Genomic DNA, 23,309 nt, shown 5'->3' on the forward strand with positions numbered 1-23,309 from the left:
TGCAGTTAAATAATTTAACATATTCATCATTCACATATATAAGGAAATATTTTCTTAATATTTCTTAATATTTCTAATAATATTAATATAATATTTCTTAATAATTTCTTAATGTCTGTGAGAGTTTGTGAGTGTGTGACTGTGTGTGTGCGACTATGTGTGTGTGTGTGTGTGTGTGTGTGTGTGCGCGTGCGACTGTGTTCGTGAGTGTGTTTGTGTCTGTGTGTGTGACTTTGTGTGTCTCTGTGTGTGACTGCGGGTTGTGTGTTGTGTGTGTGTGTGTGTTTTTTTTTTTTGTGACATATGAGGACACAAATGTGTATAATGCCATGGGTATGACACAGGTATTACAGGAGAGGGTGAAATATGAGGACATTACCCATGTCCCCACTTTTCAAAAGGCTTATAAATCACACAGGAGGAGTTTTTATGAGAAAGTAAAAATGCAGAATGTGAATTTACATTTAATATTGCTGTTTAATTAAACTATTCAAGTGTAAATCATTTCATAATTTGACTAAAACATACAAAATAATGCGTAATCTAATTACAGGTCCAGTCGGCATAATCGGTGTTGGACGGCTCTCTTACTGCTGAACATTTGGACTGTTACTGACGCTGGAGTTTGGATTGTTCTGGGTTACCGTTGGCCTTTCCGGACTGCTTTCTGCTGTGAACACCTGCCTGTTTCTGATCGTGAGTTGGGATGTCTCTGTTGGTTTTGTTTGCTCCTCGTCTGACTATCCTGCTTGTCTGACACTGATTCTCGCCTCATGATTTGGATTTGATTGTCCTGGATTCTGACCTCCTGCCTGCCTGACCATTCTCTTCAGTTCTGAGCTGTTTTGGGCTCTTGCGGTTTGGACTGTCTTTATTATTGTTTCAATAAATTGAAGTTAAGCATTCTTCTGCTTATGGGTCCTCCTTCCTCAGGTCGTCACAAGTAGTAAAATGTTCAAGAGGAGTTCATCCGTTAGATATTTTAAATAACCAACAACAGCGTTTAATAATTTGTAAGCGGTTATAAAGAGTACGTCTCAATTTATATTATATTATTTATTTCAACAGTGTTGTTGTGTAAAACTATATGATTACTATGATACTTTTAGAACCAAATATTATTGCCCCATTGTTATTATTTTTGTATTTTAAATCATTTTAAAGGCCATTGTTTGCTTAGGTCTATTTTTATTACCACAAAAAATCAGATTACTCGATTAATCGTCAAAATAATCGACCGAATACTCGATTACTAAAATAACCGTTAGCGACAATAGTTTGATTCCTCTTTTCAATTTTGTTACTTATGAATAAATGTAATGATAAAGTTCACAGTGTGATGCGCAGGTGATGCTCATTTGCAATCACTCCACCGGCCTCACACTGTTCTCTCACGGCTCTCGCCCGCCCTGCTCGTCACACACAGAGACTCAGTTTCATATCAGAGTCACGTATGATCTTACCCCAGTGTCTCCAGTTTACAGAGAGGATTCTCCAGTACAGCAGAGAGCAGCTTCACTCCTGAGTCTCCTAGATTATTCTCAGACAGATCCAGATATCTCAGATGTGAGGGGTTTGATCTCAGAGCTGAAGCCAGAGCAGCACAACCTTCATCTGTGACACCACAGCTCATCAACCTGTAGAGAACAATGACACACATTAAGTCTATCTCCAAAGCTAAACATGAGCACTTACACTAAATAAATAAATAACACAATGCTGTCAATATGAAATATATATAAATACTCATTAGTTCACGTTGTTAAAATACATCAGTTAGGATTAGAGGAGAGAATATACAGTTTGTACAGTATAACGACATTATTTCAGTGGAAAGACCCATAAAACACGGAAACCCAATGTGTGTGAGAAAGTGTGTGTGTGTGAGAGAGAGTGAGAGAGAAAGTGTGTGTGTGAGTGTATTTGTGTATGAGAGTGTGTATGTGTGTGTGTGTGAGAGAAAGTGAGAGAGAATGTGTGTGTGAGTGTATTTGTGTATGAGAGTGTGTGTGTGTGAGTGAATGAGTGTGACTGTGTGTATGTGAATGTGTAAATGTGAAAGTGTGTGTGTGTGTGTGTGTGTATGCGACTAAGTTTGTGAGAGTGTTTGAGTGAGTTTATGCGTGTTCAGGAGTTTGTGAGTGTATGTGTGTGTGTGTGTGTGTGTATGTATGTGACTGTGTGTGTGCGCGCACATGTCTGTCTGTGTGTTTATGTGACTGTGTGAGTTTGTGAGTGTGTGTGTGTTCATGAGTGAGTAAGTGTGTGTGTGTCCGTGCATGTCTGTGTGTGTGTGTGTGTGTGTGCGCGTGTGAGTTTGTGAGCATGTGTGAGTTTGTGTGCATGTTCGTGTGTGTGTGTATGTGCGCATGTCTGTGTGTGTGTGCACGTGAGTTTGTGAGTGTGTTTGAGACACCGTGTGTGTGTGTGTGTGTGTGTGTGTGTATGTGTCTGTGTCTGTGTTGTGTGTGTGTGAGTTTGTGAGTGTTTGTGAGTGTGTGTGTATGTGACTGTGTTATATGTGTGTTGTGTGTGTTGTGTGTGATTTTGTGATTGTGTGTGCATGTTTGTGTTTGTGTGTGTGTGTGTGTGTGTGTTTGTTCATGAGTGAGTGTGTTTGAGAGTGTGTGTGTGAGTTTGTAAATGTGTGAGTGAGAGTGTGTGTGTGAGTGTGTGACTGTGTGTTCTTGAGTGACTGTGTGTGTGTGTGTGTGTGTGTGTGTGAGAGAGTGACTGTGTGAGTGTGAGTGTGTTTGTGAGTGTCTGTTTGTGAGGCTACGTCTACTAATCCGGATAAATTTAAAAACTGCGTTTTCGTCTAAAAACGCTCCGCGTCCACACTATCATTTTCAATATTTTTTCAAAAAATGTTCATCTACACTGAAACGTCTGAAAACGCTTACGTCCCCGTACTGCGCATGAGCAAATCCAAGACGCTTCGACTTGTGTAATTTCCGCTACTCGTTTATTTTATGAAATTGAGGCAAATTTTGACTGTGTGTGTGTGTATGTGTGTATGTGTGTGTGTGTGTGTGTGTGTGTGTGTGTGTGTGTGTGTGTGTGTGTGTGTGTGTGTGGTGTGTGTGGGGTGGGGACTGTGAAAGTCTGTGTGTGTGTGTGTGTGTGTGTGTGTTTGTTTTTGTGACATATGAGGACACAAATGGGTATAATGCCATGGGTATGACACAGGTATTACAGGAGAGGGTGATATATGAGGACATTACCCATGGCCCCACTTTACAAAAGGCTTATAAATCACACAGGAGGAGTTTGAGAAAGTAAAAATGCATTACATTACATTTAACATTTAATCATTTAGCAGACGCTTTTATCCAAAGCGACTTACAAAAAAGGGGAGAGCAATAGAAGCAACGAGACAAACAAGGCCAACAACCTGTAAGAGCTGTAAGAAATCTCAATTAATTACCACAGTACACTATTTTTTTTATTTATTTATTTATTTATTAATTTTTTATTTTTATAACCAGCTACAACAAATACTCACGTACGGAAAATACAGAACACTGGATTTTGATAGCTATGATAACAACCCATTAGGACTAAGGCTGATGCCCCAACTGTTGTCGTTAATGCGGATTCAGTGGCCCAATGGGTTGGTTTTGTATGGCATTCTAGCTAAACGCGCAGCAATAGCCATCGACAACAAAAACTCACGTACGCAAAATACAGAACACTGGATTTTGGTAGCTATGATAACTATGTAACATACCCGCCTGAAGGCACAAATCCGGATGAGAGACGTAGATATGATCAGTAAGTGCTATTATGTATTGGTCAAGTGCAATTGGAAAAGTGCAATTGGAAAAGATGTGTCTTAAGATGTTTTTTAAAAATGGCTACAGACTCGGGAGCACGAATTGAGATGGGCAGGTCATTCCACCAGGTGGGAACGGTCCAGGAAAATGTCCGTGAGAGCGATTTCATGCCTCTTTGGGATGGAACCACGAGGCGCCGCTCATTCGCAGAACGCAAGCTTCTGGAGGGTGTGTAAGTCTGAACAAGTGAGTTTAGGTATATTGGTGCAGAGCCAGTGGTTGTTTTGTAGGCGAGAACTAGAGCCTTGAAATTGATGCAAGCAGCCATTGGCAACCAGTGCAGTTTGATGAAGAGAGGCGTAACATGCGTTCTCTTCGGCTCATTAAAGACCACTCTCGCCGCTGCATTCTGGATCAGCTGCAAGGGTTTGATAGTGCATGCTGGAAGCCCAGCCAGAAGAGCATTACAATAGTCCAGTCTGGAGAGAACAAGAGCTTGAACCAGGAGTTGTGTAGCATGTTCTGATAGGAAGGGTCTAATCTTTCTAATGTTGTATAAAGCAAATCTGCAGGACCGGGCTGTTGCAGTAATGTGGTCAGTGAAGTTTAACTGGTCATCAATCACAACTCCAAGGTTCCTGGCTGTCCTTGATGGAGTTATGGTCGATGAACCAAGCTGAATGGAGAAATTTTGATGAAGTGCTGGGTTGGTTGAGAAAACAAGTAATTCTGTCTTTGCAAGATTGAGTTTAAGATGATGCTCTTTCATCCAATCAGAAATGTCTGTCAGACAGGCAGCGATACGAACACTGACTGTAGGATCATCTGGTTGAAATGAGAAGTAGAGTTGAGTGTCATCAGCATAGCAGTGATAGGAAAAGCCATGTTTCTGGATGACGGAACCTAATGATGACATGTAGATGGAGAAAAGAAGTGGTCCAAGGACTGAGCCCTGGGGAACCCCAGTAGCTAGATGATGTGACTTAGACACTTCACCTCTCCATGACACCCTGTAGGACCTACCAGAGAGGTAAGACCTGAACCACTGGAGGGCAGTTCCTGAGATACCCATCGTCTTAAGTGTTGACAGGAGGATCTGGTGGTTAACTGTGTCAAAAGCAGCAGACAGATCCAGCAGAATGAGCACTGAGGATTTGGAAGCTGCTTTTGCCAGTCTCAGTGCCTCAGTTACCGAGAGCAAGGCAGTCTCAGTCGAATGGCCGCTTTTGAAGCCGGATTGGTTGTTGTCTAGGAGGTTGTCCCTTTCAAGAAACATAGAGAGTTGATTGAACACAACTCGCTCAAGGGTCTTTGCAATGAAAGGCAGAAGGGATACCAGTCGGTAGTTTTCTAAAAGTGCTGGATTCAGAGAGGGTTTCTTAAGCAGTGGGGTTACCCGAGCCTGCTTAAATGCTGTGGGAAAGTTTCCTGTGTGAAGAGAAGTGTTGACAATGTGAGTGAGTGCAGGAGTGATTGAAGAAGAAATGGCCTGAAGGAGGTGAGTGGGAATAGGATCAAGTGGACAGGTAGTAGGGTGATTTGAAAGGATGAGTTTAGAAATATCTGCCTCGGAGAGCGGAGAGAAGGATGGAAGCGTGTTCGTGTTAGTTGTTGAGATGTGCGTGTCAGTTTGTGATGAGGAGAACTGTTTGTTGATGAGGGATGTTTTGTTTGTGAAAAATGATGCAAAGTCATCAGCTGTAAGAGTTGATGATGGAGGGGGAGGAGGAGGACAAAGGAGAGGCAAGGCAAGGCAAGGCAAGGCAAGGCAAGGCAAGTTTATTTGTATAGCACATTTCATACCCAATGGCAATTCAAAGTGCTTTACATAGAAATTAATTAAAATAGTGTCAACAAATGCATGAGAAAAAAAGAATACCATATGGACGAATAAAGAATTAAAAACAAGCATAGTTAAAACAGTCGTAAAGATATAGTAATTAAAATAATAATAATAATAAAAAAATAAAAATAAAAAATAAAAAAAATAAGATAAAATAAAATGGTCAGATCCACAATAATGATCTGATATAAAAATAAACATTCTTCAGTTTACAGCCTACATACATGTACCATCTTAATTAGAACACCTCTCATTCATTTCTTTCTCAAACACGTTCAAAACATCCATTTTAATCACTATTCCCTGATTTTTACTCAGGAACCTTCTTGTTAAAACCCTTACTCACTCATCATACCCTCCACAGATTTACACATACTCAAACCTTATTGTCAAACTTACTATTTCCATCAAACCCAGTTTTCACTCATCATATTCAACTCAAAAGAACATATAAAATAAACAATAACCAGAGATAAGAACAAAGGTAAACTAAACCAATTATAAAAAGAATAAAGAGATAAGATAGGGTGCAATCAGTCGGACATACAGTGGCTCAGAGCTCATTCAGTAAACGCACAGCTAAACAGATGTGTTTTGAGTCTGGATTTGAATGTGGCTACTGTTGGAGCACATCTGATCTGTTCAGGAAGCTGGTTCAGCTGCGGCTGGCATAATAGCTAAAGGCAGACTCTCCTTGCTTTGAGTGAACTCTTGGTATTTCTAACTGACTTGATCCTGCTGATCTGAGTGATCTGTTGGGTTTGTATTTAATCAGCATATCTGCGATGTATTGAGGTCCTAGCTCATTGAGTGATTTATAAACAAGTAATAGTACTTTAAAGTCGATCCTAAATGTAACTGGAAGCCAGTGTAAAGACCTGAGGACTGGTGTGATATGGTCATATTTTCTGGTTCTGCTCAGAATCCTGGCAGCAGCGTTCTGTATGAGCTGCAGCTGTCTAATGGTCTTTTTAGGAAGGCCAGTGAGAAGGCCGTTACAATAGTCCACCCTACTGGTGATAAAAGCATGAACGAGTTTCTCTAAGTCTTGCCTGGAGACAAAACATCTAATCCTTGCAATATTTTTCAGATGATAGTATGCTGATTTAGTTATTGCTTTGACATGACTACTGAAACTCAGGTCGGACTGTAAAATCACTCCAAGATTCCTGACTTGATTTTTTGTTATCAGGCCTTTAGCCTCAAGATATGCGTTCACCTTGAGAATTTCATCTTTGTTTCCAAATGTAGTGATTTCGGTTTTGTCTTTGTTTAACTGAAGATAGTTTTGGCACATCCAGTTGTTAACTTCATCAATGCATTTGCACAGGGAGTCAATGGGGCTGTAGTCATTAGGTGATAGTGCTAAGTAGAGCTGGGTGTCATCAGCATAGCTGTGGTAAGCAATATTGTTCTTTTTCATTATTTGGCTCAGTGGCAGCATATACAGGTTAAACATGAGAGGTGCTAGAATTGACCCTTGTGGGACTCCGCATGTCATGGACGTCCACTCAGACTTATGGTCTCCTATACTCACATAATAACCTCTCCCTTCTAAGTATGATCTGAACCATTTGAGGACCATTCCAGAAAGCCCAACCCAGTTTTCCAGCCTGTCTAGAAGTATGTTGTGGTCAACAGTATCGAATGCGGCACTGAGATCCAGTTGTACCAGAATTGATGTTTTGCCTGTATCAGTGTTTAAGCGAATATCATTTATAATCTTTATGAGCGCTGTCTCTGTACTGTGATGTGGACGGAAACCAGATTGAAAATTGTCAAAGTATCCATTTGAGCGTAAGAATTTGTTCAACTGATTGAAAACAACTTTTTCAATGATTTTGCCTATGAAGGGGAGATTTGAGATTGGTCTGTAGTTGCTCAGTATGGAGTTATCCAGATTTCTCTTTTTCAGAAGAGGCTTAACTATTGCAGTTTTAAGGGCGGTTGGAAAAGTCCCATAGAGAAGTGAGGAGTTTACCACTTCTAGGAGATCTGCTTCTAAACAGTTAAACACACTTTTGAAGAAAGAAGTGGGGAGTGTGTCTAGGGCACAGGTTGATGTTTTAAGATGCTGTACTGTGTCTTCTAAAATTTTGCAGTCAATAGCGTCGAAATCTGACATGGTAATTTTCCGAGGGTTTGGTATGATCTGACTGACCCCAGAGCAACTAGAGGATGTGCTGATCGCCTTTCTGATATTATTGATTTTCTCGGAGAAGTAGGAAGCAAACTCACTGCATTTACTGTCTGAGAGCATTTCACTAGGAGTCTGACTCGGGGGGTTTGTTAGTCTCTCGACAGTAGCAAAAAGAGTGCGCGTGTTGTTTATGTTTCTGTTTATAATATTTGAGAAGAAGGTCTGTCTAGCTTTGCCTAGTTCAACATTGAAAGCATGAAGGGTGTCTTTATAGATGTTATAATGGACTACAAGTTTTGTCTTCCGCCACATGCGTTCAGATTTTCTGCATTGTCTTTTCATTATTTGAACTGCTGTTGAGTTTCTCCAAGGTGCTTTCTGTTTGGTACTCTTTTTCCTGACTTTTAGAGGAGCAATATCATCAATTACACTCTTAACTTTTGAGTTAAAGGAGTCAAGGAGAAAATCAACAGAGTCTGCAGATATGCTTGGTGTTAGAGATAAAGCCTTCATAAACAGCACATTAGTGTTCTCATTTAAGCATCTCTTTTTGACAGAGACAGATCTAGCTTCAATGGCAGGAGAGATTGATATATCAAAGAAAATACAGAAATGATCAGACAGTGCCACATCCTTAATAACAATTGATGAAATGTTTAGACCCTTACTGATAAGTAAATCTAGAGTGTGTCCACGATTGTGTGTGGGTCCATTTACATGCTGTGTCAAATCAAAAGTGTTAAGAACAGTCATGAACTCTTTTGTTTTGCTGGATTCAATATTGTCTATGTGAATGTTAAAATCCCCAGCAATAGCAAAACAGTCAAACTCTGAGGAAATTATTGATAACAGTTCTGTAAAGTCCTCAGTGAAGCCTGCAGAGTATTTCGGAGGCCTATAAATAATGATAAGCAGGATGCGTGGAGAACCTTTTAACACAATACCCAGATATTCTAGAGACAAATAGTCACCAAATGATACTTGCTTACATTGATAGAAATCTTTAAAAAGAGCAGCAACACCCCCACCTCTCCTAACAGATCTGCAAACATTCATAAAAGTAAAGTTAGGAGGGGCTGCTTCATTGAGGACTGTTGCACTACAGTTTTCTTCTAGCCACGTTTCATTTAGAAGCAGAAAGTCTAGGTTGTTAGTGGTTATTAAGTCGTTGACTAGAAATGATTTGTTCTTAAGTGAACGGATGTTTAAAAGCGCTAACTTAACAGTAATAATTTTTTTCTCCACATTAATCCTATTTTGGCAGGTAACAGGCAGCAGATTATATTGGTTTATTAAACGTCCTGACAAGGCCTTAGACTTTCTTTCACGTAACAGAACAGAGATAGAGAAAGAGGCAGGCACACTGGGTTCCCCCTTGTTTTGTAAACATTTGATAAAGTTACTGTTATCATAGCGGGGACCCAAAACACATCACTGAGAGCTGGAATCAGTTGTTTTTGGTTCACCTACAACAGATGGAGGCGGGTGTGGGCCCTGACGTTGTGACCGAAGAAATCTCACAGGAGGAGGGCGAGGACGAGCTGGGCCCACAGGCTTTGGTGTTTGTGGGGCTCCACGATTTTTGGTCGATATTTGGGGGCTCATAGCGATCGAGTGTGATAGCCTGATTCCAGCATGAACCAAGTCCTCCATTTTCTCTGAGAAGCTCAGATGCGGGGATGCTGGAGAGAGGAATGACATGTCCGGTGAGAGGGGCTGTTTCTCTGGTGTTATCGGAAGCTGAAATATGTTGTCCTGGCTTCCCTGTCCATTTTCCAGAAAATCATCCTTGGGTGCTGAATCTTGGAGCAGATCTAATCCTTCACAGTCAGTCTGTGGTGAGCTCTGTGGGCAGGGCTCAGCTGGGAGTGTGTCCGTGAGCAATTGTTGTTGTGGGGGTGTGGTCTTATCATTGTCCTTGTGGGATGTGTCAGCCACATGTCCATTCAGCTGCTGAAAAGAAGTCCTGTGGTCGTCCATACTCTGTATCCGGTTGAGTTGGTTAGAACACACAGCTGAAGGATGATGAAGGGAAAAATAAATATTGTCCTTTAACACTCTTGCACCAAGTTTGTTTGGGTGGTGGCCATTTGATGTAAACAATTGTCTCTGGCTCCAGAAGAGATTAAAGTTGTCGATGAAATTCACTCCCTTCATCATGCAGGTTTTTTGCAGCCATGTATTAAGCCCAAGCAACCGTGAGAATCTATTTGTTCCTCTTGCTGGCAGTGGTCCACTGATGAACGGCTGAACTTTCAGTTTGCTAAGTGTTTCAAAAAGTTCATTGAAATCCCTTTTAATGAGTTCTGACTGCTCTCTCTGAATATCGTTCTTCCCTACATGAATGAGAAGTCGATTTGCGATCTTGTGTTTTATCAGGATGTTCTGAATTTCCCTGTTTACATCAGAAATGGTTGCTTGTGGAAGGCAGCATGTAGTTGTATCTCTGCTGCTAATGTTTCTGACTGTAGAGTCACCCACTATCAGAGTCCTTGGCTCGGCTGCGCTCTGAGCTGAGGGTCGCTGTCTGCTCGACCTTGAGCGCCTGTTAGCATTAGTGTTAGCTGTGGGCTGATGCAATCCGTGTTCGATCACATTCATCACGTTTGGGGATTCATCACCCTCATTCATTAATACTTCAAATCTGTTTTCGAGATGTATCGATGGTGGTCGGAAACTACTGTTTGCAATCCTTGTGTTTGGGGTAGAGCATGCTACTGCAGCAATATATGAAGCTCGTGACAATCTGACGTCTCGAGTGTGTTTGGGTCTTGCCCCCTGTTTGTGCCATCGATTAATGTGTTGATCAGTTACTTGTTTCTCTATCTGTTGAGTAGCACTAAATTTACGGGACTCACCAGCTGTGTGCAGAGGACGTTCGTGATGAAGCTCTGCTGTGTGATTCGTCCGGTTTGGTAGTTGCGCAAATAACTTTGTTTCAAGAACTGCAATCCGTTGTGAAAGTCTGTGGCAGTTTGTGCAGCAAGTAGATTCTTGAACTAAAAGAGGCATTTTCTTATCCTTTCGATAGTAGGCAGCTGTGTTTTCCCTTCCGGAATGTAAGCTGATGGAAGGGAGAGGCTGGTCGAATGAAGTGTTCGCTTTTTTGTAGTAATCCAGTCTCCAGAGTTTCAAGTTTTATCAAAAAAGTTAAGCTTTGTTGTTTGAGCGCTGTGTTGATTTGCTGAAGTTGAAGTTATGAGATAAAATATAGAAGCGATAGAGCAAAGCGCGGAGCAGTAAGCAAGAGCGTCCGAACAGTAGCGAAGCAGGAAGCAGGGAGGAGAATGTTTTAAAGAGTTTGCGAGAGTCAGAGCATTTGTTGATTTTGTTGCTGTTGACAAATGCAGAATGTGTATTTACATTTAATATTGCTGTTTAATTAAACTTTTCAAGTGTAAATCATATCCTAATTTGACTAAAACATACAAAATAATGCGTAATCTTATTACAGGTCCAGTCGGCATAATCGGTGTTGGACGGCTCTCTTACTGCTGGACTGTCTTTATTATTGTTTCAATAAATTGAAGTTAAGCATTCTTCTGCTTTTGGGTCCTCCTTCCTCAGGTCGTCACAAGTAGTAAAATGTTCAAGAGGAGTTCATCCAATTAGATATTTTAACCCTTTAAAACCGAACGTGTCGTCGACGACACAGCCAACCAAGCTGTACTGAAGTTACCGTAACTCTTCAACCCTTTGCACTATCATAATAATTTAAATTGCTCCTGAAAGAAGACATCCTGCGCTTTCCGCCTATATACGGATTATTACGGTAATGTCATGTTTTTTATCAGCAAATCACCGCAGCTTTCGGGGGGGAGCGGGAAGGGGCGATTTGAACGGGGATACAGAGCGCGGCAGTTTTAGAGGATTTTTAGATTACAAAACACAATTAAAAACTGACAAAAACATGGCGAAGACAGTGATAGATAGGAGGCTATTGAGTTTATCTTTGACACTTGGAAGGCGTCTGAGAGGGACTCTTCAGACCCAGAGACTGCATATTCAGATGTTGAGGAGGCATTTGTTGCTATCCTTGATCTAGACATGGATTGGGAAGTGAAGCTTGTCTTTTCTATGCTGAAACTGTGAGAAATGTCGGTGAAATAGGCAGAGATTCAATGTTTTAGTTCACTCCACCAGCCTCACACCGTTCTCTCACGGCTCTCGCTTGCCCTGCTCGTCACACACAGAGACTCATTTTTATATCAGAGTCACGTATGATCTTACCCCAGTTTCTCCAGTTTACAGAGAGGATTCTCCAGTCCAGCAGAGAGCAGCTTCACTCCTGAGTCTCCTAGATTATTCTCAGACAGATCCAGATGTCTCAGGTGTGAGGGGTTTGATCTCAGAGCTGAAGCCAGAGCAGCACAACCTTCATCTGTGATACCACAGCTCCACAACCTGTAGAGAACAATGACACACATTAAGTCTATCTCCAAAGCTAAACATGAGCACTTACACTAAATTAATAAATAACACAATGCTGTCAATATGAAATATATATAAATACTCATTAGTTCGCGTTGTATTTTATCTTATTTTTTTGCTGGTGAAAATTACAGGAGTGCATATGCTGTGTGATATGAACTATAAAATATAAATACAATAATTATTGTTTATCATAATTTACTGTCTTCAATATAAATTGTGACAATATGATGATATATAGTTCTTTTCTCCAAGGCTCAGCTTTACTGTATACATCATCCAAACATGTAAATTCTGACATCATGACCTCACACGTCATTTCATTTAACTTCCAAACACAAGTGAAGATATTTTTATGAAAGCTGAGAGATTTCTGTCCCTCCATTTAAAGTCCATTCCTCCCAAACTTAAAAGTAGTGATCGACCGATATTGATTTTCTTTTATAACCGATACCGATTATTTGCATGTTTATGTGCCGATAACCGATATTTATTTATTGTGTTGTTTCAGTTTTTTACAATTATAGCAACAGCACTGAAAAACTGAACTGAACTCATTTAATCGCTGTAATTTTTGCAATATCACTCCCTTACATACAGAACAAAAGATACTTCCACATTAAAAAATAACCTGAAAGAGTGCGTTTTTTTAACACTTCATAACACCTGATGTACTCGTTACATCATAAGAAGAGTGGCATTCACACTAATATTACTCTTCTGAATTTGCCTCACACACACACGCACTATATTACAGCACAGTAGAGCTACACACACACACACACACACACACACACACACACACACACACCATATTACAGCAAAGTAGAGCCACACACACAAACACACACTATATTACATCACAGTAGAGCTACACACACATACACACAGACACACACACAGACACACACAGACACAATATTACAGCACAGTAGAGCTCCACACACACACACACACACACACACACACACACACACACACACACACACACACACACACACAATATTACAGCACAGTAGAGCTACAAACACCATATTACAGCACAGTAGAGCTACACACACACACACGCACGCACGCACACTATATTACAGCACAGTAGAGCTACACACACATACACACACGCACGCACGCACACACATACACAGACACCATATTACAGCACAGTAGAGCTACACACACCATATTACAGCATAGTAGAGCGACACACACACAAACGCACGCACCATATTACAGCACAGTAGAGCTACACACACACACACACACACACACACACACACACACACACTATATTACAGCACAGTAGAGCCACACACACACACACACACACACACACACTATATTACAGCACAGTAGAGCTACACACACACTAGGGCTGTCAAAATTGCTCAAAAATAACGTTCGAATATTACCTGATTCTGCTTGGTGACTTCAACATCCATCTTGATAAACACCTAGCTGCAGACTTCAGCCCTCTACAGACTTCATTTGACCTTAAGTTAGTATCTACTACGGCTACTCACAGATCAGGTAACCAATTAGACCTCGTATACACACGCAACTGCTCCACGGACAATACTTTAGTTACTCCATTACACACCTCAGACCACTTTCTCATCACTCTTAACCTCATACTGACTCCTGATACAACACGCACTCCTACACAGATTACCTTTCGGCGTAATCTACGCTCACTCTCTCCCTCTCGCCTATCCACTATGGTTTCATCTTCACTCCCTCCACCTGCTCAGTTCTCAGCACTGGACACTAACAGTGCTACCGACACACTTTGCTCCACTCTAACATCCTCCTTAGACAGTTTTTGCCCCCTCTCATCCAGACCAGCCCGCCCCACCCCATCTGCCCCCTGGCTGTCTGATGTTCTCCGTGAACATCGCTCTGGACTCAGGGCGGCAGAGAGGAAATGGCGGAAATCTAAAAACTATACTGACCTTACCTTGTATCAGTCTCTTCTCTCTTCTTTCTCTACAAATGTCTCCACTGCTAAAATAACATACTACCACAACAAAATCAACAAATGCTCTGACTCTCGCAAACTCTTTAAAACATTTTCCTCTCTCCTTTGTCCTCCTCCTCCCCCTCCTTCATCAACTCTTACAGCTGATGACTTTGCATCATTTTTCACAAACAAAACATCCCTCATCAGCAAACAGTTCTCCTCATCACAAACTGACAAGCACATCTCAACAACTAACACAAACACGCTTCCATCCTTCTCTCCGCTCTCCGAGGCAGATATTTCTAAACTCATCCTTTCAAATCACCCTACTACCTGTCCACTTGAACCTATTCCCACTCACCTCCTTCAGGCCATTTCTTCTTCAATCACTCCTGCACTCACTCACATTGTCAACACTTCTCTTCACGCGGGAACCTTTCCCACAGCGTTTAAGCAGGCTCGGGTAACCCCACTGCTTAAGAAACCCTCTCTGAATCCAGCACTTTTAGAAAACTACCGACCGGTATCCCTTCTGCCTTTCATTGCAAAGACCCTTGAGCGAGTTGTGTTCAATCAACTCTCTATGTTTCTTGAAAGGGACAACCTCCTAGACAACAACCAATCCGGCTTCAAAAGCGGCCATTCGACTGAGACTGCCTTGCTCTCGGTAACTGAGGCACTGAGACTGGCAAAAGCAGCTTCCAAATCCTCAGTGCTCATTCTGCTGGATCTGTCTACTGCTTTTGACACAGTTAACCACCAGATCCTCCTGTCAACACTTAAGACGATGGGTATCTCAGGAACTGCCCTCCAGTGGTTCAGGTCTTACCTCTCTGGTAGGTCCTACAGGGTGTCATGGAGAGGTGAAGTATCTAAGTCACATCATCTAGCTACTGGGGTTCCCCAGGGCTCAGTCCTTGGACCACTTCTTTTCTCCATCTACATGTCATCATTAGGTTCCGTCATTCAGAAACATGGCTTTTCCTATCACTGCTATGCTGATGACACTCAACTCTACTTCTCATTTCAACCAGATGATCCTACAGTCAGTGTTTGTATCGCTGCCTGTCTGACAGACATTTCTGACTGGATGAAAGAGCATCATCTTAAACTCAATCTTGCAAAGACAGAATTACTTGTTTTCTCAACCAACCCAGCACTTCATCAAAATTTCTCCATTCAGCTTGGTTTATCGACCATAACTCCATCAAGGACAGCCAGGAACCTTGGAGTTGTGATTGATGACCAGTTAAACTTCACTGACCACATTACTGCAACAGCCCGGTCCTGCAGATTTGCTTTATACAACATTAGAAAGATTAGACCCTTCCTATCAGAACAGGCTGCACAACTCCTGGATCAAGCTCTTGTTCTCTCCAGACTGGATTATTGTAATGCTCTTCTGGCTGGGCTTCCAGCATGCACTATCAAACCCTTGCAGCTCATCCAGAATGCAGCGGCGAGAGTGGTCTTTAATGAGCCGAAGAGAACGCATGTTACGCCTATCTTCATCAAACTGCACTGGTTGCCAATGGCTGCTCGCATCAAATTCAAGGCTCTAGTTCTCGCCTACAAAACAACCACTGGTTCTGCACCAATATACCTAAACTCAATTGTTCAGACTTACACACCCTCCAGAAGCTTGCGTTCTGCGAATGAGCGGCGCCTCGTGGTTCCATCCCAAAGAGGCATGAAATCGCTCTCACAGACATTTTCCTGGACCGTTCCCACCTGGTGGAATGACCTGCCCATCTCAATTCGTGCTGCCGAGTCTGTAGCCATTTTTAAAAAACATCTTAAGACACATCTTTTCCAATTGCACTTTTCCTATTGCACTTGACCAATACATAATAGCACTTACTGATCATATCTACGTCTCTCATCCGGATTTGTGCCTTCAGGCGGGTATGTTACATAGTTATCATAGCTACCAAAATCCAGTGTTCTGTATTTTGCGTACGTGAGTTTTTGCTGTCGATGGCTATTGCTGCGCGTTTAGCTAGAATGCCATACAAAACCAACCCTTTGGGCCACTGAATCCGCATTAACGACAACAGTTGGGGCATCAGCCTTAGTCCTAATGGGTTGTTATCATAGCTATCAAAATCCAGTGTTCTGTATTTTCCGTACGTGAGTATTTGTTGTAGCTGGCTATATAAAAAAAAAGAAAAAAAAAAAGTTGTGTACTGTGCTAATTAATTGAGATTTCTTACAGCTCTTACAGGTTGTTGGCCTTGTTTGTTTCGTTGCTTCTATTGCTCTACCCTTTTTTGTAAGTCGCTTTGGATAAAAGCGTCTGCTAAATGATTAAATGTAAATGTAAATGTACCTCTAAAACAAACACGAATATTCGAACTATTCGAACATCCAGGCGCCCATTTTGTCAATAACAGGAAAAATTAATACAGAGAGACATCAACTACTTGTATAGATTGTCTATTTAAGTTTATACATATTTGACAACGTATTACTTACACAAAAACAAGTAGATTGTTATTATAAATTATATAATTATTATATATAAATTAACTAATGGCCAAGACCGCAGACCTCTCTCTCTCTCTCTCTCTCTCTCTCTCTCTCTCTCACTTCCGGTGTGTTTGTTGAGCGAGTGTGTGCCGAGCGAAGCGAGCGTGGTGTGAGTGAAGTTGCTTTTTTTCTTTTTTCTGGTTATTTTTTTTTCTGATTTCTTATTTAAGTTTGTTAGTTCAGTTTGAGGGCCGTGTGTTTTCCGTTTGGAAGCATGTCGGCCCAACAAGCGCAAGGGGTTGAGTTCACTCACGAGACGCCATGCGATCAAGGTGACGTCCGCGGTGACAGTTGAGCAGTGTTGTCTGGCCGTCGCGGAGGTTGTGGGACACGCTAGTGTTTTGTCCGCTTCTAGAATGAACAATGCGACAGTGGTTTTTCGGGATAGTGTAGATAAGGCAAATGAGTTGGTAGAACGGGGAATTGTTATTGATGGGGAATTTATTCCAGTTCTCCCACTCACCAGCAAAAAAGGTGATTCTATCTAATGTGCCGCCTTTTGTTAGTGATGGTTTCCTAACGCAAGCGTTGACACGCTATGGAAAGTTGGTGTCCCCAAAAAAAAAAAAATTCCAATCAGTAGCGAGTCACCGTTATTGAAACACATTGTTTCTTTTAGGCGGTTTGTATACATGATTATTCCGGATGATGATTTAGACGTTGCACTGAATTTTCGAATTGATGATTTTAGCTATGCTATTTATGTCACTACAGGAAAAGTCAAATGCTTTGGATGTGGTAATACAGGGCATTTAATTCGGAATTGTCCAAACAAAATTAATGAGGGTGAAGAAGGAAAAGAAAACGAAGCAGTAGAACAAGGTCGTGAAGAAAAAGATGGAAAGGAGTCTGAGGTAGAAGTTCAGGAAACAGGTCTGGTTTTGGTACAGAATGTTGTGGATCATTCAGTAGAAGTTGAGGCTGATGCAGCATCTCAGATTGAGCAAGTGGATTCAGTGTCTAATGTTCCACCACCTACACCTGTTGATTTGAGTGTTTCTGATATGGTGGTTTCTTCAGAAGGTAGAAAGGAAAGTGCAGATGGTGAAAATAATCAATTTAGTGTAGTGAGTGAAGAAGCACAGTTAGCATCGGAACAGGAGTAACTTTTTTTCAAGACTCCTCAAAAAAGGAAGATGAAAAATAAGTTGCTAGATACATACACACACACACACACACATTACAGCACAGTAGAGCTACACACACACGCACCATATTTCAGGACAGAAGAGCCACACACACACACACACACACACACACACACACAATATTACAGCTCTGTAAAGCCTAGTTCAGACTGCACGATTCAGATTCTGCATGACTATCTGGGGTATCATTCAGTCACTGTTGTGTTCACACTGACCGATGGTTTGACGACAGAGGAGTTCACACTGCATGACTGAACCAGAGGAAGAATCGCCGACAACTCTCTCTCTCCTGTGTGCAAATATACGTTTCCCAAACACACGTGCGATGTGACGAGTAAACAACGCGAGATCACACGCGCGTCAGACCGGAGTTCTCGCGCGTGACTTGGAATTGTTATTAAAAATGATAAACTGCACAAAGTTTGCTTCAAATTGTATGTGCGCTGATTTGTGGAGAAAAAGAAAAAAGATTATGGCGGAAGAAATTGTTGGAGAGACAGAGGGAGCCAGGATTGTGTTCTACAAAGACAGTTTGAGGTAAATAAATAATTTTGTAATGTGCTGCTGCTGTGGCTGGATGTGCAAATGTTTGCCCTTTGTTTCTGTTTGATAGAATTGTAAATATATCTATTAAAATACTGATATTCTGCTCTATAACTCCTCCCTGAACCTCCTGCTGCCCTGTATCTCACTCTCTCATTGGCTGTCGGTGTAATTTTCAGTCAGAACGCAGTTCACACAGCAGGTTTGAATCGCCGACAGGTCCAGATATTTAGCATGCCAAATATCTCACCGGCGTCGGCGACTCGTCGGCGATTCTCTCTGATCGTGTCTTTGATCATTCACACTGCGTGATTGTCACTCGCCTGTGATCTCGGGCATTTGTCGGCGATTTCACAAAACCTGTCGGCGACTCAAAATCGGGGCAAAAATCGGGCAGTGTGAACTAGGCTTAAGGTACACACACACAAACACACACACACACACACACACACACACACACACACACACACACACACACACACACACACTATTACAGCACAGTAGAGCTACACACACACACTATATTAGAGCAAAGTAGAGCTACTTACAAAACACACACACACACACACACACACACACACAGATGATTGTTCTCAGTGTTACTTACACAGCTGATCTAGTTGCTGTAACCACACACACACACACACACACACACACACACAGAGATGATTGTTCTCAGTGTTACTTACGCAGCTGTTCTAGTTGCTGTAACCACAGGCAGCAGCTTCTGAAGAACTTCATCTGCTGTGTTTACTCTGTCACAGTTTGAACATAAAGATAAAAAATAAGTGAATTATTAATGATGATAATAAAAATAATAATTAATATCAGAGGTGAATAATGGTCAGGCCACAAACTCTATGGTGTGAAATGAGCTGATAACATTAGGCCTGTCGCAATAGTCAATAAATCAATAAATCGCACAATAAAAATAAATGAGCTCGATCATTTTTCCGGCCGTGATAATTTCCATTTGCATTCTTGTTTGTTTTCCTCGTCTCTCTCGCTGACTGTGCCTGCGCCTCATCCGTTTGGGAAGGTGTTTATACACACATCCGCCGTGAACTCTATGGGCGCCGCCATCTTGCCTGCCGCCATTACTGTGTGCCTGTGAAGTGTGACAGTGTGACACTTGCCGGCGCCCTCTAGTGACATTTCAATGAAAGCGGATCCTGCTCATGAAATGAAATGTCTGGTGAAAGGGAACATTGGGTATATGATGTCAGGCAGTGGCCAAAACTCAGCAGCAAGGCACGCAGTAATGGTGGTGCTGCTTTACTTCAGTGTTTTTGCCGGATGTGTGTATACTAAACACGCAGACTGGGTTCCGGCGTGATGAGACGTCATGCTCGGCCAGATTCGCCTGGAACTCGAGCTTCTTCGGTTGCGGAGCCGCACGCAGTTACAAAATTTGCCGTGCGCACCGCCAAGCGAAATGGGGTCTCGTGTGGAGTTTAAACAAGGCTTAAAGCTACACTGAAGTTGGCCGTTTGATAAATGCAAGTTAATTCTTCAGTTCAATCTTTGTGTGCTAAAGGCTCATACGTTCCTGTAGAGATAGCAAGGTCTACTGTGCAGAAATGTTCATTGTATTTACCATTTACGGTATTTTCACAATACTGTTGTAGATTTAATAAAATGTATTAAATAACATGAGGCAGTATGGTATGAGTTTTTAATATATATTTCTTTTGGGGCAACAGTGAATAAACTATTCAGTGAAGTTGCTTTACTAATATAAATTTACCAAATTACATTTTTAGTTTAGGTAAAACTAAAAAGGAATGCTGCTACAAATTATGTAGTAATGATTAAAATGTACAATTGGGCCAATACCATGGGTTGGTAAACTAATTTCTTTTTAATTGTTTTAATGAATTATTTCTCATTGAGCCGATGTTAACAGACTATTGCTACAATTGATAAAATTACATTTACAGAATTTCACTTGGGCCCATTGAAAATTTTAGATGTGACCAGTCACTAGAGAGTTGGGAAGATTATATTTTTTTTATAGTGTTAATATGCACCTAAAACACAATCATCCGTTGCAGTTTTCATCCATTTTATTAATTGTTTCTGGTATTTATTCAAGTGTATTTTTTGTTAACAGACTGAGAGTCCATTGCTTTTAATGGTTTTGGTTGTTTTGTTCATTTATTGTGGATATTTAAAATGATTTCCGCTTTCAGTGTTAAACAGTCTTTAGAAATAAAAGTTTATTGATATTTGAAAAGGTGTACCTGCATTATTACGCCATTATCATTATTTTGGATGAACATTTTCTCAGAACAAAAATATTTTCGTTTATTGCAATAATTTCTTGGCCAATTTATCGTTCAGCAAAATGTGTTATCGTGACAGGCCTAGATAACATCACCGTTTTCTCCAGAGCGACTGTACAGCCCAATCCAATTTGGTTGCCATATTTTCCTGTTTAACACGGTGAAGCTGCTTTGAAACAATCGTCATTGTAAAAACACTATATAAATAAAGCTGACTATTAAAAATCTTTATATTAACTGGCTTTTCTATGAATGCAATACAGTGAATGACAGCCGTCTGTGTCTCCAGTGGCTCACATTATTGGCAGTTTAGTGTCGAGTGATTCATTTACACCAAAACTAAAAGATAACATGCCTTCATCTCTGGAAACATTATTTGTGTCTTACATTTCATAATGACCTCAGATAAGCTCAGTGCCGACTCGTTCTCCAGCAGGTCTTTTTCATGAATGTGAATGTGTGCAAAGGATTGTGGGTGATTGAGCTGAATTAAAGATGCGAAATGAAGGATCCTTCAAACTGAGACGGCCTTCAGAGGCGTTTGATGACGTGGCCGTCGAGATCTGCAGCCTTACTTGGACACAGCCTCCGTTTGAGAAACACCCGCAAATTATGAACAATATCCCAGAAATCAATCTGTGCCCCGTGATTTAAACACCTCTGATCTCTGTGTTTCTCTTTGGTCATAATGTTTTAGACTGTAAGGATTGAACTCAGTGTTACTTACGGATCATTTCCGGCTCCAATTAATCCGTTCAGGTCAAACTTCTGCATTGTCTCCTCTGAGGACAACAACACAAAAACTAAAGCTGACCACTGAGATGAGGAGAGTTTCACAGCACGTAATCCTCCACGGCTCATATGAGGTTGAGCTTCGTTCACCAGTGAAAGATCACCCAGTTCATTCAGACAGTGAAACAGATTGATGTATTTATCTGGAGAGGGATTCTCACTGATCTTTTCTTTAATATATTTGACTGTTTTCTTATTGTTGTGAGAGCTGTTTCCTGTCTGTGTCTTCAGTTCTTGTAAGAGACTCTGATTAGACTCCACTGACAGACCCAGAAGGAAACGAAGGAAAAGGTCCAGATGGCCATTTTTACTGTCTAAAGCCTCATCCACAGCTCTCTGATGGAGATCAGATAGTGAAGCTGTGTCTCCATTAGTTGGTTTGGTGATCTGGTCAAACACATTGATGTTCTTGTTTATAAAGGAGAGATGCACATATAGAGCCGCTAGATGTTCCTGAATGCTCAGATGAACAAAGCAGAAGACTTTCCCCTGATACAAGCCCAACTCCTCTCTGAAGATCTGAGTGCACAATCCTGAGTACACTGATGCTTCTGTCACATCAATGCCACACTCTCTCAGGTCTTCCTCATAGAAGATCAGGTTTCCTTTCACAAGCTGCTGATACGCCAGTTTCCCCAGTTTGACAATCATGTCTTCATCTTTCACTTTCTTCTCATAGTCCTTCTCATGTTTGATGTTGGTCTGAAGGATCAGGAAGTGTGTGTACATTTGAGTGAGAGTCTTGGGAATCTCTCCAGTCTCTGCTTCACTCATCATCTTCTCCAGAACAGTGGCTGAGATCCAGCAGAAAACTGGGATGTGACACATAATAAAGAGGCTCCTTGATGACTTCAGGTGTGAGATGATCCTGTGGGCCAGAAACCAATCACTGATTCTCTTCCTGAAGTATTCCTCCTTCTGTGGGCGACTGAAGCCTCGTACCTCTGTCACTCGATGGACACACTCAGAGGGGACGAGATCAGCTGCTGCGGGTCTGGAGGTGATCCAGATGAGAGCTGAGGGAAGCAGATTCCCCGCAATGAGGTTCGTCAGCAGCTCGTCCACTGAGGCTGATTCAGTCACATCACACAACCTCACATCGCTCTGAAAATCCAGAGAGAGACGACACTCATCCAGACCATCAAAGATGAACAACACTTTATACTGATCACTGGATATTTCCATTTCTTTGGTTTCAGGGAAAAAGACATGAAGAAGATCTGAAAGACTGAGTGATTTGTCCTTCATCAAGTTGAGCTCTCTGAAAGGAAGTGGAAATATGAGCTGGACGTCCTGATTCTGTTTCCCTTCAGCCCAGTCCAGGATGAACTTCTGCACAGAGACTGTTTTTCCAATGCCAGCGACTCCCTTTGTCAGCACAGTTCTGATGGGTTTGTCTTGTCCAGGTAAAGGTCTAAAGATGTCACTGCATTTGATCGCTGTGTCCTCTGTTTCTGCTCTCCTGGACTGTGTCTCAATCTGTCTCACCTCATGCTCATTATTGATCTCTCCACTTTCACTCTCTGTGATGTAGAGCTCTGTGTAGATCTCATTCAGGAGTGTTGGGTTTCCCTGCTTTGATATTCCCTCACACAAACACTCAAACTTCTTCCTCAGATTTGATCTCAATGTGTCGAGGACTTCAGCAGCTTTAGAGTCATGGCTGTAAGATTAAAATACCACATTATTACACAAGTTAGAGAATTAAACTGAGTGATGTGTGATGTCATTGCAGCTCCTAAAATTAAACCACCACAAAAGTCCCACATTTTACCTGAAACCAGGACACATGCTTTCATTAAAGTCTTGAGGTTGAATCTCAGGCGTGAACACAGTTTTGTTTTTAACTGGTCTGGATTGAAGAT

The 23,309-nt window shown here is 41.5% G+C and overlaps 2 protein-coding genes across 2 annotated transcripts in view; both read right to left on the reverse strand.

Moving 5' to 3' along the window:
• The window catches only part of LOC137084572 (ribonuclease inhibitor-like), a 184,109-nt gene that overhangs the window by 16,465 nt on the left and 144,335 nt on the right, over positions 1-23,309 (reverse strand). The gene's annotated exons all lie outside the window — the stretch shown is intronic.
• Positions 1,330-23,235, reverse strand: LOC137085246 (NLR family CARD domain-containing protein 3-like). The gene is made up of 6 exons (XM_067451804.1): positions 23,219-23,235; positions 21,380-23,107; positions 11,990-12,163; positions 9,259-9,441; positions 1,483-1,637; positions 1,330-1,409 (listed from the first exon to the last, which is right to left on the reverse strand). Exons 1-6 carry the CDS (start codon positions 23,233-23,235, stop codon positions 1,330-1,332), a joined length of 2,337 nt encoding a protein of 778 aa, XP_067307905.1.

The sequence above is a fragment of the Pseudorasbora parva genome, chromosome 8 (genome assembly GCF_024679245.1).
Source record: "Pseudorasbora parva isolate DD20220531a chromosome 8, ASM2467924v1, whole genome shotgun sequence".
Classification (NCBI taxonomy): Eukaryota; Metazoa; Chordata; class Actinopteri; order Cypriniformes; family Gobionidae; genus Pseudorasbora; species Pseudorasbora parva.